Source organism: Opisthorchis viverrini (assembly GCF_000715545.1).
Source record: "Opisthorchis viverrini unplaced genomic scaffold scaffold2057, whole genome shotgun sequence".
Lineage (NCBI taxonomy): Eukaryota > Metazoa > Platyhelminthes > Trematoda > Opisthorchiida > Opisthorchiidae > Opisthorchis > Opisthorchis viverrini.
This window is the reverse complement of record NW_008752361.1, coordinates 66,204-80,144: the sequence shown is the minus strand read 5'-3', so window position 1 is coordinate 80,144 and position 13,941 is coordinate 66,204. Positions and strand designations below refer to the sequence as shown.

The following is a 13,941-nucleotide window of genomic DNA, read 5'->3' as shown; positions in this document are numbered from 1 at the left end:
GAAATCGGCCCAAAAGGCATTCGCAATTTTACGGATGATCCGACGCACCTTCTTTCGTATTACTCGCATGGACTTCCAAATGCTCTATGTTGCCTACGTCAGACCGCTCCTGGAGTACGCCAACCAAGTTGTCTACTCAGGACGCACGAAGGACGTCACCCTCATTGAGCGCGTCCAGCGGGCCGCTACGAGAATGGTTACCGGCCTCAAATCCGTGAACTACGAAACGCGTCTCGCGGCGCTTGATCTCTTTTCCCTGGAGTACCGTCGCCTCCGAGGAAACCTAATTCTTACTTATGCCCTGTTTGAACAAAGCTTGGCAAACAGGCTTTCCACCGTTGACCCAGCAAACACACGCGGGGACATAGTAAGAAAATTTTCAAGCTCAGAGCACACACATTCATTAGACAAATTTTCTTCTCATTTCGGACAGTAGCTGCGTGGAATGGCCTTTCTCCGACGGTTGTCCACGCTCCTTCTAAAATCCAGTTTAAAGCACTATTAGACATTTATTAATGTGAATTCTCGCGCTGGCAAGCACACTGCCCCGCGTTGAGAACATAAAGAGCAGCGCTACACCCTTTTTTCACTTGTGCCTTTCAGGTGAACGACAGCCACTGACCGACAAGAACAAAACCGACCCGGGAAACTTGGGCAAAGCCTCGATCCTGTGTATCAATCCGTGAATCCGTGACCAAAACTTGGAAGCGGCATCCTTGTTTGACGTTGGGTCTCAAGTTTTGTTGCATACTGTATCTTTCTCTTACTTTGTGGCAATAATTTACCTGCGGGGTGCTGGTGGATCTTCCTCCGGGATGCCCGTTATTACGATATTTAACAGCGATATGTTTGCTATTGATCCTAGTTGGTTGTATTCTCGAATAAATGTGCACTCCAGTTCACCAATTTGCACTAAGAATATCCGGCCTCCACTATCAACACTCTTCTTACGTGCCATTCACGCGGCCTTGCTGGCATACGCCAGCATGAGTTGTGGTTTCATTGTCTGTTTTGGAATCACCAGCGAAGACAACGAACCCTTCATATAAATGAGATTGAAGACTAGCGCTGGCTCGCGTTTGCCAAGGTGTACCCGCAGGGTTTCGAAAGTCTAGGAACTGACATTTAACTATGCGCTAGCTCCGGACAACGTTACCCGATGTCAGCCCTGTGAATGGCGTGGTGATCTTTATAATGGCTGATCGTTCAACAAGCAGCTTTTCGCGCTCTTGCATCCGCAAAAATCTACAAACAGCTGTCAATTATATATTTTTCGATGAGCAAACAGTGGCTGTTCAATGTAAACCGGTTTCTACACGTGCGTCATATCTGCCTCAATCAATGCAGTGGTGAGTTTGTCGGGAGAATTGGCGTCTCGTTTCCCCATTACAAATGGCGGTGGGCGGTCACCTTTCTGATTTCGGTTAAATAGGTTAAGTAAAGATGCACGGAAAACTGTGAAAAATGCACCCGGCAAAACGCAAACCAGTATCCATATAACATTTACTATATTTCGTTCTAAAGCTTTTGTGACAATAGTTGGATAGCAGCACCATAGATCTGTCTGATTACTGAGATTTTATCCCTCCCATCATTTTTCATTCATCGTATGAAAGCGATTATAGCACGTATCTCCTGGAATCTTCCGCATTCATCAGAGCTTATTTACATGACTAAGAACTTATTCTCAAGTGTTCCGCTCCGCGTTGAATAACTTTTACTACCCTGTCCAATCTACTCTGTATATCATGGTGGTCTGGCTACCTGAATAGCCACTTTACTGGGGCTATGTGTCATGAAAATAGAAATAAAAATTTTAGATCGTCGTACGTTTGAAATCGGTTTTAATAATAATAATAATATTTATTCCCAACTAGTGAGTAGCATACCTTCGGGCATGATCATAGTATTACAGTCAGAATAAAGGTATGACCGGTGGGGTTTGTGATTAATGGGATTTTCCTGGAAAATTGACACTGACGTAAACAGTAAACATTAATGAAGTAGAGTTCATCCCACCTGAGGTGGCATGGGTAGGGATCCAAAATTACAGAGTCTGTTTGTGCCCTATGGAGAACACATCAGATGGCACGAGATCTGAACGTTAGGGTTTAAAAGTGGCGGGCAAAGAAAACAATACAAGTGAGGGCATAACAAAGAGCTTCCCGACTGGAACGTGACAAAAACAAAAAAATTCAAACGACAGGAAGTGTTGAGCCGGAATAAATGATATGGAGATGCAGTAGAGCTGCCACGAATTGGCAGGCCGGTTTGAACTAAAGCCCGGAACAGTCACTAGGGCTTCATGGCCTGGATGAAGTAAGAGGGGAACAATTGCGGGTATGCTATCAAACCAGGTATTCCAGCGCCGTACCATCACTGCACTGAAGTACTTCGGTTTCTGGACAGCCCCGTGCAAATTTGTTAAAGAAGTTTTTCTTTGTTCAATCTGTTCACAGAGTACGCACGAGTCATTGTTGAATTTTATTACTCTAACAAAACACTTGAGAGATAACCCTTGTTATTTTGCGCACTCTTCCTATTTTGCATCTAGTCTTAAACATGACATCAGTTTATAACGACTGCCCGACGCTGCCATCGACAGACAACAAAAGACGTGGGCGAAATCGCTGCCCGTCGAACGTAAAACGCGGTATGCAATGCCATGCCTGCAAGGCCTGGTGGCACTTCAAGTGCTTGAGTTTAAAGGACGACGAGATAAGCCGATTAGCTAACTCTCCTGACCCGTTTGTCTGCACCAGCTGCCTCTACGTTAAGGGTGCAATGCTTACGGCAGGCAAGAGGAAAGCCTCCTGTTGTGTCGTCCATGCTCCATAGATTGGTCCGGCAAAGTCAATGTGAACCCACGAGGGGAAACCCCAATGGTTTCGGATCCCATCCCCGTCGCCAAGGTTGTTGTGTCGTCCGGAGGTAACCCATCAACTTGCGTAAGGAAGAAGCCAAAGTCGAGCACAGGAACAGGTCTTTTTTGTCGCTAAATAATGCGGTTATATACCTCGGAAAATGGCAGGAATTGGCTGGGACTTGCTCTTCACCGAATAACCAATAGGGAACAACAGTTATGCATGATCGGGTAGACAACTAACGAAATGCAACGACCAGTAGGAGTCACACGTGAGTGGAACGATGATAAATCAATAGGGGCTTAGCACGATGCAATCTGGTGGCTGAACATGTGATGACGACAAATATAAGCAAAATGTGAGAATTGATCAGAATCGATCAGTCCGTAGTTACGACGAAACTTTTGGCAATTAACAGTTAACAATTAAAAACGGTACCCAATCCCCGCTGCAGATTCAGAAAGACCGATGTCAGTGATCCACTTTGATCGGGATACTCGACGCGAAATTGAAGTGTCTTTCAAAGGTACTGGAGGACTCAGACACTAAAAATGCAGCGACTTGGACAAAAGTTGACAAGGAACTTTCTTCGCTGAACGCGTACCTCGCGATATCCATACCAGGCCCCATGGCTGCGAAGAAAGTCATACAACTTTCTCACGCGGCTATAAAAACCGCCACAGGGTCTCTACTGGACAGGCGCCTAAGGGTAAACAGACTGATAAACTGGGCGTCATTATCCGGAAAAATCACGCCAGTGAAGCTGGCACAGTCGATCCTCAGCAAGCTTGATAAATCGCTCCACGCAGAATGGCTACGCCAGAAGGGAAGTAAGCGAACTCTTGAAATTCTAGTAACTCTTTCTTCCCCGTCCGACGTAAGGGAGATCTTGGAGCGGGCTGGTAGCATTCAGAAGGCCAACCAAATGATCAGGCGTCTATCTGAATATCCCCATCTAGACGCGCGAAAGCTGGGTCACAACAGGTCAGGGGTGGAGGCACAAAAACAGGCTTCCACCGGGCACCAATTCAGCTGACCCCAAATTCATGACCAGGCAGATTGTGGTCATATTGCCCTGCGCTCCCGAAAGCAGGCTAAAGAAACCAGCTGCTTCTCCGGACAGCAGTTTTTATTCGACCACCACAGGCCTCTCGCCCACCAAAGGCAGGGACGCCCCGGAGGAGGCAAATCCCACATGCAAGCAGCGTTTAAAGTACGTGGAGCTATCAACGCTTATCTCCGTAACGGGCGACATAGGTGCAAACATGTATTCCTCACCAAAACCACAGCTTCTGAACTGGACTGAGTCAGATGTGCGGGGACAAGCAGCGAAGCCAATCTACAGCTCCACTGGGTTAAAAGCAGCCTCTCTGTTTGTGGACACAACCGGCCCCCAGGACCCCGACAACCAAAGCCATAAACGTGACTACAGCCATCCGGAAAATCCCTCGTACATCCAGTTGGCCACGCTGGGCGCCGACGGATCGGGCGTCGACACAAACACGGGAGAAGAGCGACTACAGCCAAACAAGCCACATAAGATTCGTCAGATTATAAAACTGCTGGCTGGCTTCAAGGTGCGATGCTCTGCGTAAACGGGCCTCTTGGGAGCGCCACAAACAGCAAATCTGGTCGACGAAAAGGGGATGCTGAAAGAGCTACAAACAGCAACGTTCTAAATGTTTGCCCACGGGTGAAAAAACTCCGTTCCCCAAAGCTAAAAGTGCCCGGGCAAACCGGCATCTCACGAAACGAAAAAAACCTTGCAAGTGAAAAGCATCCTCAGAAACCAGGAAGACATGAATCAGGCGACATTGCACCAGAGGCCCCTATGGAGCCTTGGAATCAAACCCGGCGCACAACTAATAAGTCTGCCAACCTCCCTGGTCACTCAACGTCGGCTCCTCGCCCTCGGAGGCAGCAGGGGTGGTGTTGAACTGCTTGTCCGCAAACCGCCTCAACCCTTTCAACAAACTGGGCGATGTTAAACAGTCAGCTTGCCTTGAACTACCGCCTATAATCGCACTTAGAGAAACTTGGCTCACACCAGATGTCTCTGACGCGGAGATCTCGATAGACGGTTACTATATTCTTCGAGCTGACTCAAAACGAGGGAGGACTGGTGGGGTTGCCCTGTACTTACATTCAGTCATACCGATCCCGATTGTCATCTCTGATACCACTCCTGCACCTTTCGGCAATGCACTGTGGGTCAAACTCCGGCTGTGCGGGTCCGATTATCTCAATCTCGGCGTGGTCTACCGTAGCCTCTCGAGTCTAACTGAAGCTGGCCAGTTCCTTAAACGAACTCCTAAGCAACTCTCCTCCAACTACAACTTCACTCATCTAGTAGCAGATGACTTCAATGGTCCAAAAGCCTCCTGGATGGAGCTCCAGCACGTCGAATCAAGCGGAATTTTTGCAGTGGTGCTGATTGAAGTCGTTCAACAGAACGCTTGGACTCAACATGTAGCTGCACCTACCAGATATCCCGCAGATCAACTACCATTCCTCCTGGATTCGGTCTTCACTAACAGGGGATTCGGAAGATGAGCTGCCATTTCGTAAAACGCGGAACCGCTCCAAATCAGAAATCCGCCAGTGGAACGTACGAAAAGAAGCCACCATCCTGGACCTCACTCGAAAAAACGTTTGCGTATTGTTCAAATTCATGAGACGTCGCTGGAGAAAGAAACAATCCGCGTTCTCCCTGAGGGACAGGAACGGAGAAACGACGAGTGACTAAACTATCTGAGGTTTACACAAAGCACTATGCGCGTCTATACTCAGCCCCAGCGTCCTCGTCACATCCACTCTTCTCAAGGCGTAACCACGGATAGCCTCCAACGGTGAATATTCGTCAACTGTTGCACCAGATCAACCCATTCTGAGCGTTGGGGCCCAACGAGGTCCATACAAGGATCATGAAGGGAACGTCGTCCACAATGGCAAATCATCTACACCCGGTGTTTCGTCAGTCGCTTGACGAAGACCGCCTTCCCTCTGCTTGGAAGGAAGCAATTGTCACGCAAATCTACAAAACTGGTGACCGACTATCGCCTGGCAGCAACAGGCCTATAAGCCTAGCGTGCCGTGGAAGGTGATGGAACGCGTTCTGAAGCGAGATATCCCGGATCACCTTACTTCCAGCAACCTGATATCTCCAGCTCAACACGGATTTCTCCCAAACCGCTCTTGCATGACAAACATGCTAGTGTTTAAAGACAGCTTAACCCAAGCCAAGAACGAAGGACTCGTATTGAACGCCATATTTTTCGACCTCTTAAAAGCATTTGATAGGGTCCAACACGTCCCGCTGCTCCACAACCTTCAGTCTTACGGGATTCAAGGAAGAATCCTTCGTTGAATGAAGACGCTCTATCGGACAGATCATTTCGAGGGAGAGTGGGCTCGACCTACTCTTCTCCAGCGCTGGCCTTCATTGGAGTTCCTCAGGGCGCCGTTCTGGGACCAATGCTGTTTCTGATCTACGTCAACGATCTTCCAGATGTTCTTGCATGTTTAGTTTTTGTGGAGGACATGAAATCCTGGAGTTCCCATGCCAGTGGCCTCCAAATGGATGCAGACGCTGCAAAGCAGTCGTTGTTGGACTGGCACCTTTCTCTGAGTGACAAATGGTACGTCCATATGTCATTTGGAGGAGACTCAGCGAATGCCTTTTCATGCGTGGTGAGAAGGGACCAGAAAACATCATGAGGATAGATGCCAAAAAGGATTTGGTTATCTGGGTTGAAGCGCGTGACCACGTTTGCATGCAAATTGTGCAAATGCGCGTTTTTGTAGTTTTTCCATTTAAATACAAGAGTTCATGCAATTGAAGAAGGATGTTATGTTATGATGGAAGCAAAAGGAAAGCTTGAAACACCAAACCTTCAATTTATTGGCGAACTTGAACCAACTTGCGGTGGTAATGTTGGATTGACCTATTCTCCGGGAAAACCGCTATATTGGAATCTTTCTTTTGTTATCGCGATGAGCTTCGGCTATTCTTGTCCCCAAAACTGACATCATAGTTCAACATTACCGACGTATATGTCACTCGCCAGACTTAGCCCGCAAAATAACGCCGGACGTACAGTATATTCTCTGCTTAGGCGTTTTGCTACACTGCTGACAAAATTTTGCAAATCTGCTGAACATATCTAGCTTTCCAAAGCGGAGGAGGTGGTGCGTCATCATCTCAATGTAGGAAGTCGTAGGCTCCAGCTGTATCCACTACAGAACAGCTGTTTCTTTATCATCCTCTAAAGGGCCGAATTCTGTTTTCGCTGCTACGATAGGGGATAAAAACGACCAACCACTTACCTACTTCAGGTGAACATAATGGACCTGGATTTTCCAGAACTCTTAGATACAGTATGGTACGACTTTCTGCTGCCCGCTAGTCACCAGGATTCACTACCAAGAAGAACACAGAACGACTGCTGTCACGTTAACGGAACTCTATCTAGGATCATAAAAAAAACCATGCGGTGTAACACAATTATACCTCCGATTTTTGTGGCATTTCGTAAGATCTTCCTCTTGATTCCGTATCAGTATGTTCTACCACCGATGATTTTAAGATCGGTTCTATGACAACTGGGTATCTTTGCATGACATTTTACTAGCAGATCCCATGGGAGAAGCTGTCATTCATCGGGGAGAAATATCAGCTTCTGCTGATTTATAGTGACGGCGGCTGACAGCATATACGTATTCTGCCTAATCCTCATGCCATACTTTTCAGGAAAATGGTGAAGCTTTCGACGATGGGTTCGTGAAAACCTTGTCGATGACGCCGTCCTTATCTTTTAGGAGGACGGCCAAGCACAGGCACTGATCATTATCACACCAGCTTACGTAATGCACCTTGCACCTGAAAATTACGCAGTTGTACTGCGGAATGTACAGTCTCCTTGCCATCCAAACAGAAGTACTGGAGGTTTTGCATATTTTCACATCGGTATTTATATTATTACTGCACAGGTGGCGATAGCCATAAAACAAATCAGAAGGTGAATGTGCACTAATAGAAGTTTTTTAGTGTGGTTGCGGCACGTATAAAAATGAATACAATGCGAAATGGGAGCAAGTCAATAAAGGAACTTATCGTATGTGAGAGTCCCTTGGTGAAAGTCCGGACGGCGGTAACGTGTTTTCTCCGCAGTTTGGCTGCTACACGTGTTCCATGATTGTCCGTGGACTTGTGGAGAGGTTGACGTCCTGCTCCCTGCGCGCGCGCGAGTCTGTGCGTGTTGACTGTGTTGTCGCTTCCTATATATAGGAAAGTTTGATGTGTGTATAAAATATGAATCGTTCCGATGCGTACAAGACAGGAACTGACTTGTAGTCGGTCAAGGTTGCGGGTGGAACGGCGTTTGTCACGTGACTTGTGTGCTTGTGTAGCAGGTAAGTCGTGGGATCTAGTAAACACCCATGTACTGGACAAATTAAGTGAAGTTGGTTGAGGGGACATGGAAATATCCGCTACAATATTAGTTTTAACGGGAATATGCCTAACGTAGTCAGTCAGCTAATCTCCAAGTCCTAAATCACGTTTCCCAACTTGCACCACTTATGGTTTCAAAAAACAGTTTCACTATCTCTCAATGGTCGTGTGTACCAGGCTACAGTAAGGATCTTTGGTTTGGTTACGAGGCAACACTTCCGGACAGATGTGAGGTGTCTTCAGGTTTTCGACCACTTGTATCCTAGACGTCTGGCTGATATCACCTGGTGTCAGCGAATTCTTTATGACAAAATTCTGTCACGAATAGACTGGACATTATGCTGTATGACTACTTGTGTGCCTCCGGGTCAAATTGAGCTAAAATGTTGGATGCCTGCGCGACTCTAGTAGAGTCACGTCGGGTTATTCGATTGTTAGGAGTCTGGATAAAAGTCTCATGGTCAAATACCTCGGACGAAAATTCTCGATATCACCTGCTGCTGAGTCCTGCAGCTTGACTCTAGACGGCGAATGTGGTACCCTAATCAGCCTGGGAGGCTTATATCTGCATGTGTTCCCGGTCTGTATAACTCCATACTTGCACTATTCAAGGATGTGGGTGAAATACCCAGTCAGCGCTTATTTGCATTCTGGAAAAGAAACTTTCCCATACTTTGGGGTGATAGTGCTCATATTCAAAAAGAGGAATGTAGTTTAAAATATGGAGGCGAAACTCTCGGTGTTGTTTCCATTTCATCATCTTATTGTGGCTTGTAAGACAGTGACCCGAGAGCAGAAAGCGGGATTCAGGCCTGGTAGATATCGCATTGACAAAAACTTAACACGCTGTCGAGTGCTAAAATAACGTCATACGTACGAACGACCCACAAGTTTAGTATTACTGGGATTCCGAGGTGCATTCTGTTTGGTTGATCTGTATGTTCCCTTCGACGTTCTTTCGTAACAGAGAATGCTCTTTAAGTTTGTGAACACAATAAATTCTCTGTATTTTTGGACTTGCATACTCTTGGGTGAATGTGGAGAGCTCTCCAGAAGCTTCTGTACATAATGCAGTGCCCTCTCTTTTCATTCTTATTTAATTTCGTGATCGGCGAAATACTGAGACAAATCATGAAGCTTTTCAAAACCCTGCTGCTGACAAAGTTCTTGTTGATCTGGAATATGCAGATAGTACCGTACTCATCGTTAAAGAAAGCAAATGTGGTCTTGAATGAACTGATCAAAATCGTTCCGTCCTTTGCGCCCACAAAGTGCAATGTGATGCTGCTGGACATCAAGGACAGCAACATCAGTGTTGACACGGATGTTTCACCGCGGTAGAACCATAAGTTTCGTCCAAGGTTATTTAAAACCCTAGAGTAAAAAGAAGAGAAAAACAGTGGGTGAGGGAGGGAAACTAGGTTTGGTCTATGTCGAGCGGCTTGAGGTGCTTACACTTCCAACCGCTCAATCGGACAATCTGGTAAGAAACTTACAGCACAGACGCCACTGATATCATTTAGATGCCATTTCTTGCAATGTTTCTAGCCAAACACGGGTGGGGTCACGGGGACCCCGCCCTGAAAGGCGTACAACGCCCAAACTCTTTGTGATCCCTTTCACGCGAAGTCATGCCTTGTCCACCTCGCGGTTTGCGCTATTCTGAAGGAGGCAAGGATAACAACACTCGCCTCAACAGACTATGTTTATGCATTCGTAGCACATGACGGAGCCACCGCAGTCGCTGATGGTTTCCCCCAATGAAGTACCTGTCGTACAACCCAATACCCGTTTTACTACTAACACGCTGACGCCATCCAAAACCAGCCACGCTTCTGAGACATCGGTGGTCGAAAACGTTAAGACATCTCACACCATCTGTATGCAGAGGCCAAGTATCGCATCCATACAACTAAGCAGTCTCTACTGTAGCCTTGTACACACGACACGCTTCTGTCAGAACTAATATAACTACCGAGGTATGTAAAAATTTTCCACAACCTCAAATAATTCTCCTTGAATTGTAAGGGAGATGCAGCTACTGAACCCTCTACACATAACCCATGGATAGGCGCTCCAAGTTTTCGGGCTTTCTACGTATCTTGGAAGCTGCATTATTACCAGTTGTAGTGTGACGAATGAGGCTGATGTACGAATCGGTGAGGCCCGGTTCGCGTGCGTCAGGCTAGAGTACGGGCTGTCTCGTTGTAGCACTGTGAAACTTAGCCTCTTCGAACGGCGGAACTAGGACACCTGTGGGCCTTCAACAACTGCTGTCTTAGAACCATAGATCGTATGGTTCTGCTTTTCGGTGGACCCATTGGAGAGTGAGCGCCTGGTTGAACAAACGGGGCTTCTGTCAAGGAATACGTTGGTTGAGCCATGTAGTCCGCATGTCAAACCACCGTTTTCGGGAGAGAACGCTGCTTTACCCCTCTAATTCAGAGTGGCGAAAGCAGGGAAATGACCATCACGATCCGGCTGAGGGGTTTGAAAGAAATTACGGAACTTTTGTGGCTGTCGGTGCAACTCGCCTTCTAGAATAGGGACCGCGTGATTCAAACCACGCCTATCTGGAAACGTTGCAAGATATTGCTGTTGTTCGATATCAATGGCATTTTTGTGGTCTGTTTGTATTCTGATTACCTGATTGACTTTCTGGAGGTTTACCAACCTTGGAGTGATTGTAATAAGCTATACTTCTTCAGGATTGCTAAATCGAAGAAGTGACAAACCCTTGACCTGGCAGGTGGTGTTTAAGAGATTACGAAAGTCTGGATGCCGTCGTAAAGACTTGTCTTCCAGAATGGGCACCGCGTTATTCCAATGGTGCCGAATTAGAGACGTTTCAGGGAATGGCTGCCACTCAATGTCAGTGGCGTTCTTGTCACCTATTCGGGTTTTTTGACCAATTGTCTAGAGGTGTGAGCATCGCTGGATAGATGTGTTAGTATAGCACGAAGCCCCTTCTCCGTGCGCTTTTAATCTTCTCTCCGCAATAGGGTTTTCAAATAAACCATTGTTGTACGACAGCGAAGCAAAATAGTTGAACACTGATGTTATGCTGCCGGTCATAGTAGTGGTGAAGAAGTGGATGCTCCAGAAACACTTCAAACCCAGGGTTTTAAAATCAGTCATAAAAATTTTGTCAAGCACTTCAGTGACAAAGTTGAAGAGGAATAGCGAGAGAGATCAACCTTCCCTTACAACACTGTTCGTGATGAACCCAAGAGAAAGCTTGCCTTGTGCCTTTCTAACCCGCTGTTCTTCCATAAGGGATGTGAATTTGGAAAAGAAATCTTTGATCACCGGAGGCCACCTCAGTGTCAAACGGGCGCTAAAGTTAGAGACAGCCCTTAGATCAAGGTGAAAAACCTACACAGGAAGTGCGAAAGAGTGAAAGCATCCAAGAATTTGCTTTATGGCAAAGATATGGATTTCTGGGACGTTGGTGAAAAGGACTGGGCTCCAAAAAACGAGCAGTCGGTGACATGGCCCACACCGCAGTGAACCGACGCTTGAATCAGCACATTGCTGCCTACCGGTGGCACTCGTCCACTTCATGCGTCTATTGGATGAGAGCGAACAATCCAGACCACCGAGAGCTCGCTAGATTAAAGGGCCATCGGTGATGAACCACTGGTCCAGTTGTCCTACGGCCCCACACCCACCGTTGTGAGCGAATGGAACCTGTGATGCCGTCTATGTTCGAAATCAGAATATGATCAGCTTCCTTAGTCAGGCGGACGATTGACTGTTGCGCGCACGAAAGTGGTACCGCAGACAGCGTTCTCGATAAAACATCTTTCAGCTGTAACAGTTTCGGTGCCTAGCTGCCATGCCACTCGAAGGAAGCACGAGGGCTGGGGTACTGATAGCTTTCCCGAGCTTAGACAGGGGAAGTCGAGATGCAGAGGTCGGGTTTGAACCACGGTCAGTAATTTTGCGCTCGAACCACTAATATATCCCGTCTATATGGTCTTCATAGTCTTTATAATTTCCAAGGTTTCGGTACCAAGCAACCTCTGCACACCATGGTCATGCTCATTCTTTGGAAAGGATAGTATTAGTTTTAAGCGTGAAATCCAGAATGCTACACGGTACAACTGGGATGTCAAATAAGTATCGAATTCCTTGAGCATAATTGTGTAGATCCCTCCCAGTTTACTTGCCTTACTCCCTCTGGGGCTCGTATAGCCTGAAACATGAAATACATTATCTCGTTAAAACTCCCCTTCTGCTGGCTAATCACCTCCACTGTGAACTTCCTTACAAGGCCCGTCAGTCCTAATCGGAGAACCACTTACATCTAGGAGTGATATACACAGCTCCGTGCCATCATTCCCCCGTTCGTTCTCGTGGTATCCCCTTGGGCGCAACGCACACGGGTTGTTGACATGTTCTTTTTTTTCGTTAAGCTCCTGGTCAAGTTTGAGCAATTTACTAGCACTATGGTACTACTGACTACCAGTGGGGCTGCTTTCTCGAATGGTTTCACTTCTGTTGGATCATATTTTTACATTCATATAATTTAATGCTCGGTTTTGGGTGGTTTGTTATTGCTGACTTCAACTTCGGTTTTTCAAACTGTTTAGATGAACCTTGGCTGGTGCTATTTACCCGTACAAAAAGTCTGTGTCTGAGAAATAACTACCTTTGTTGAACGCTATCTAGCCATGCGTATATCCTTTATCCCTTTTTGTCTTATGGATTCTGACACACTTACAAATTCCCTTAGCAGTGGTGTACTCAGATTCGCTCTGCCCGGGTGACTTGCTCTCAGTAAAAAATATGATTTTCATTGTGGGTTTGTTGAACGTTCCTCAGTCCTTTTTCGACATCTATGGAGCCATTTTCTGTCAAGTTGGTTGCTCAGATATTACTGTTACACCCATAGCGTGAATCGCTTTTCTTGGGCTGGCCTAAACATTACTCTGGATGCCCGCCAAACTATTTTCCTCCTGCAAGTAGTAAGTAAGTAAGTAAGTAAGTAAGTAAGTAAGTAAGAAGTAAGTATAGTTAGTTAGTTAGTTAGTTAGTTAGTTAGTTAGTTAGTTAGTTAGTTAGTTAGTTAGTTAGTTAGTTAGTTAGTTAGTTAGTTAGTTAGTTAGTTAGTTAGTTAGTTAGTTAGTTAGTTAGTTAGTTAGTTAGTTAGTTAGTTAGTTAGTTAGTTAGTTAGTTAGTTAGTTAGTTAGTTAGTTAGTTAGTTAGTTAGTTAGCTAGTTAGTTAGTTAGTAAATATGAGCATTTTGAGCCCTTATGAACATCAAGAAGCTTGAGAACTCGTAGAGAACGATTTTTATAGCAAGAGAATTCTGCCGAAAACGAGCGGCCTAGTGAGGATGACTTACATGAACACTTATCAACCGAAGGTTTGATGATAAATCTGCATGATGCAGTATTATTGGCAGTATTGCTTCACGTAATTATTTTGCAATGTGCTACGTGAGCAAGGAATGTTCCGGATCCGGATAAACTTCCATCAAAGCTGTGGTTTAAGTTATTCGCCCAGTCGATTATCAGCAGAATCATTTCGACTTGGAACTAGATTTTCAGCACCACTTTATTGATTGCATATGACTTAGATAATTATTAATTGATTTTTAGCATGATGATGATGGCGTT

At 46.0% G+C, this 13,941-nt stretch overlaps 1 protein-coding gene across 1 annotated transcript in view; it reads right to left on the bottom strand.

Annotated features, from left to right (window-relative positions):
* Window positions 1–959: 959 nt before the first annotated feature.
* Window positions 960–13,941, bottom strand: part of T265_15652 (hypothetical protein) — a gene marked incomplete at both ends in the record, with an annotated part of 78,968 nt that continues 65,986 nt past the window's right edge. Inside the window, one exon of the mRNA XM_009178867.1 lies at window positions 960–1,039. Coding sequence (XP_009177131.1) covers window positions 962–1,039 — 78 coding nt within the window. The remainder of the gene's footprint in view (window positions 1,040–13,941) is intronic.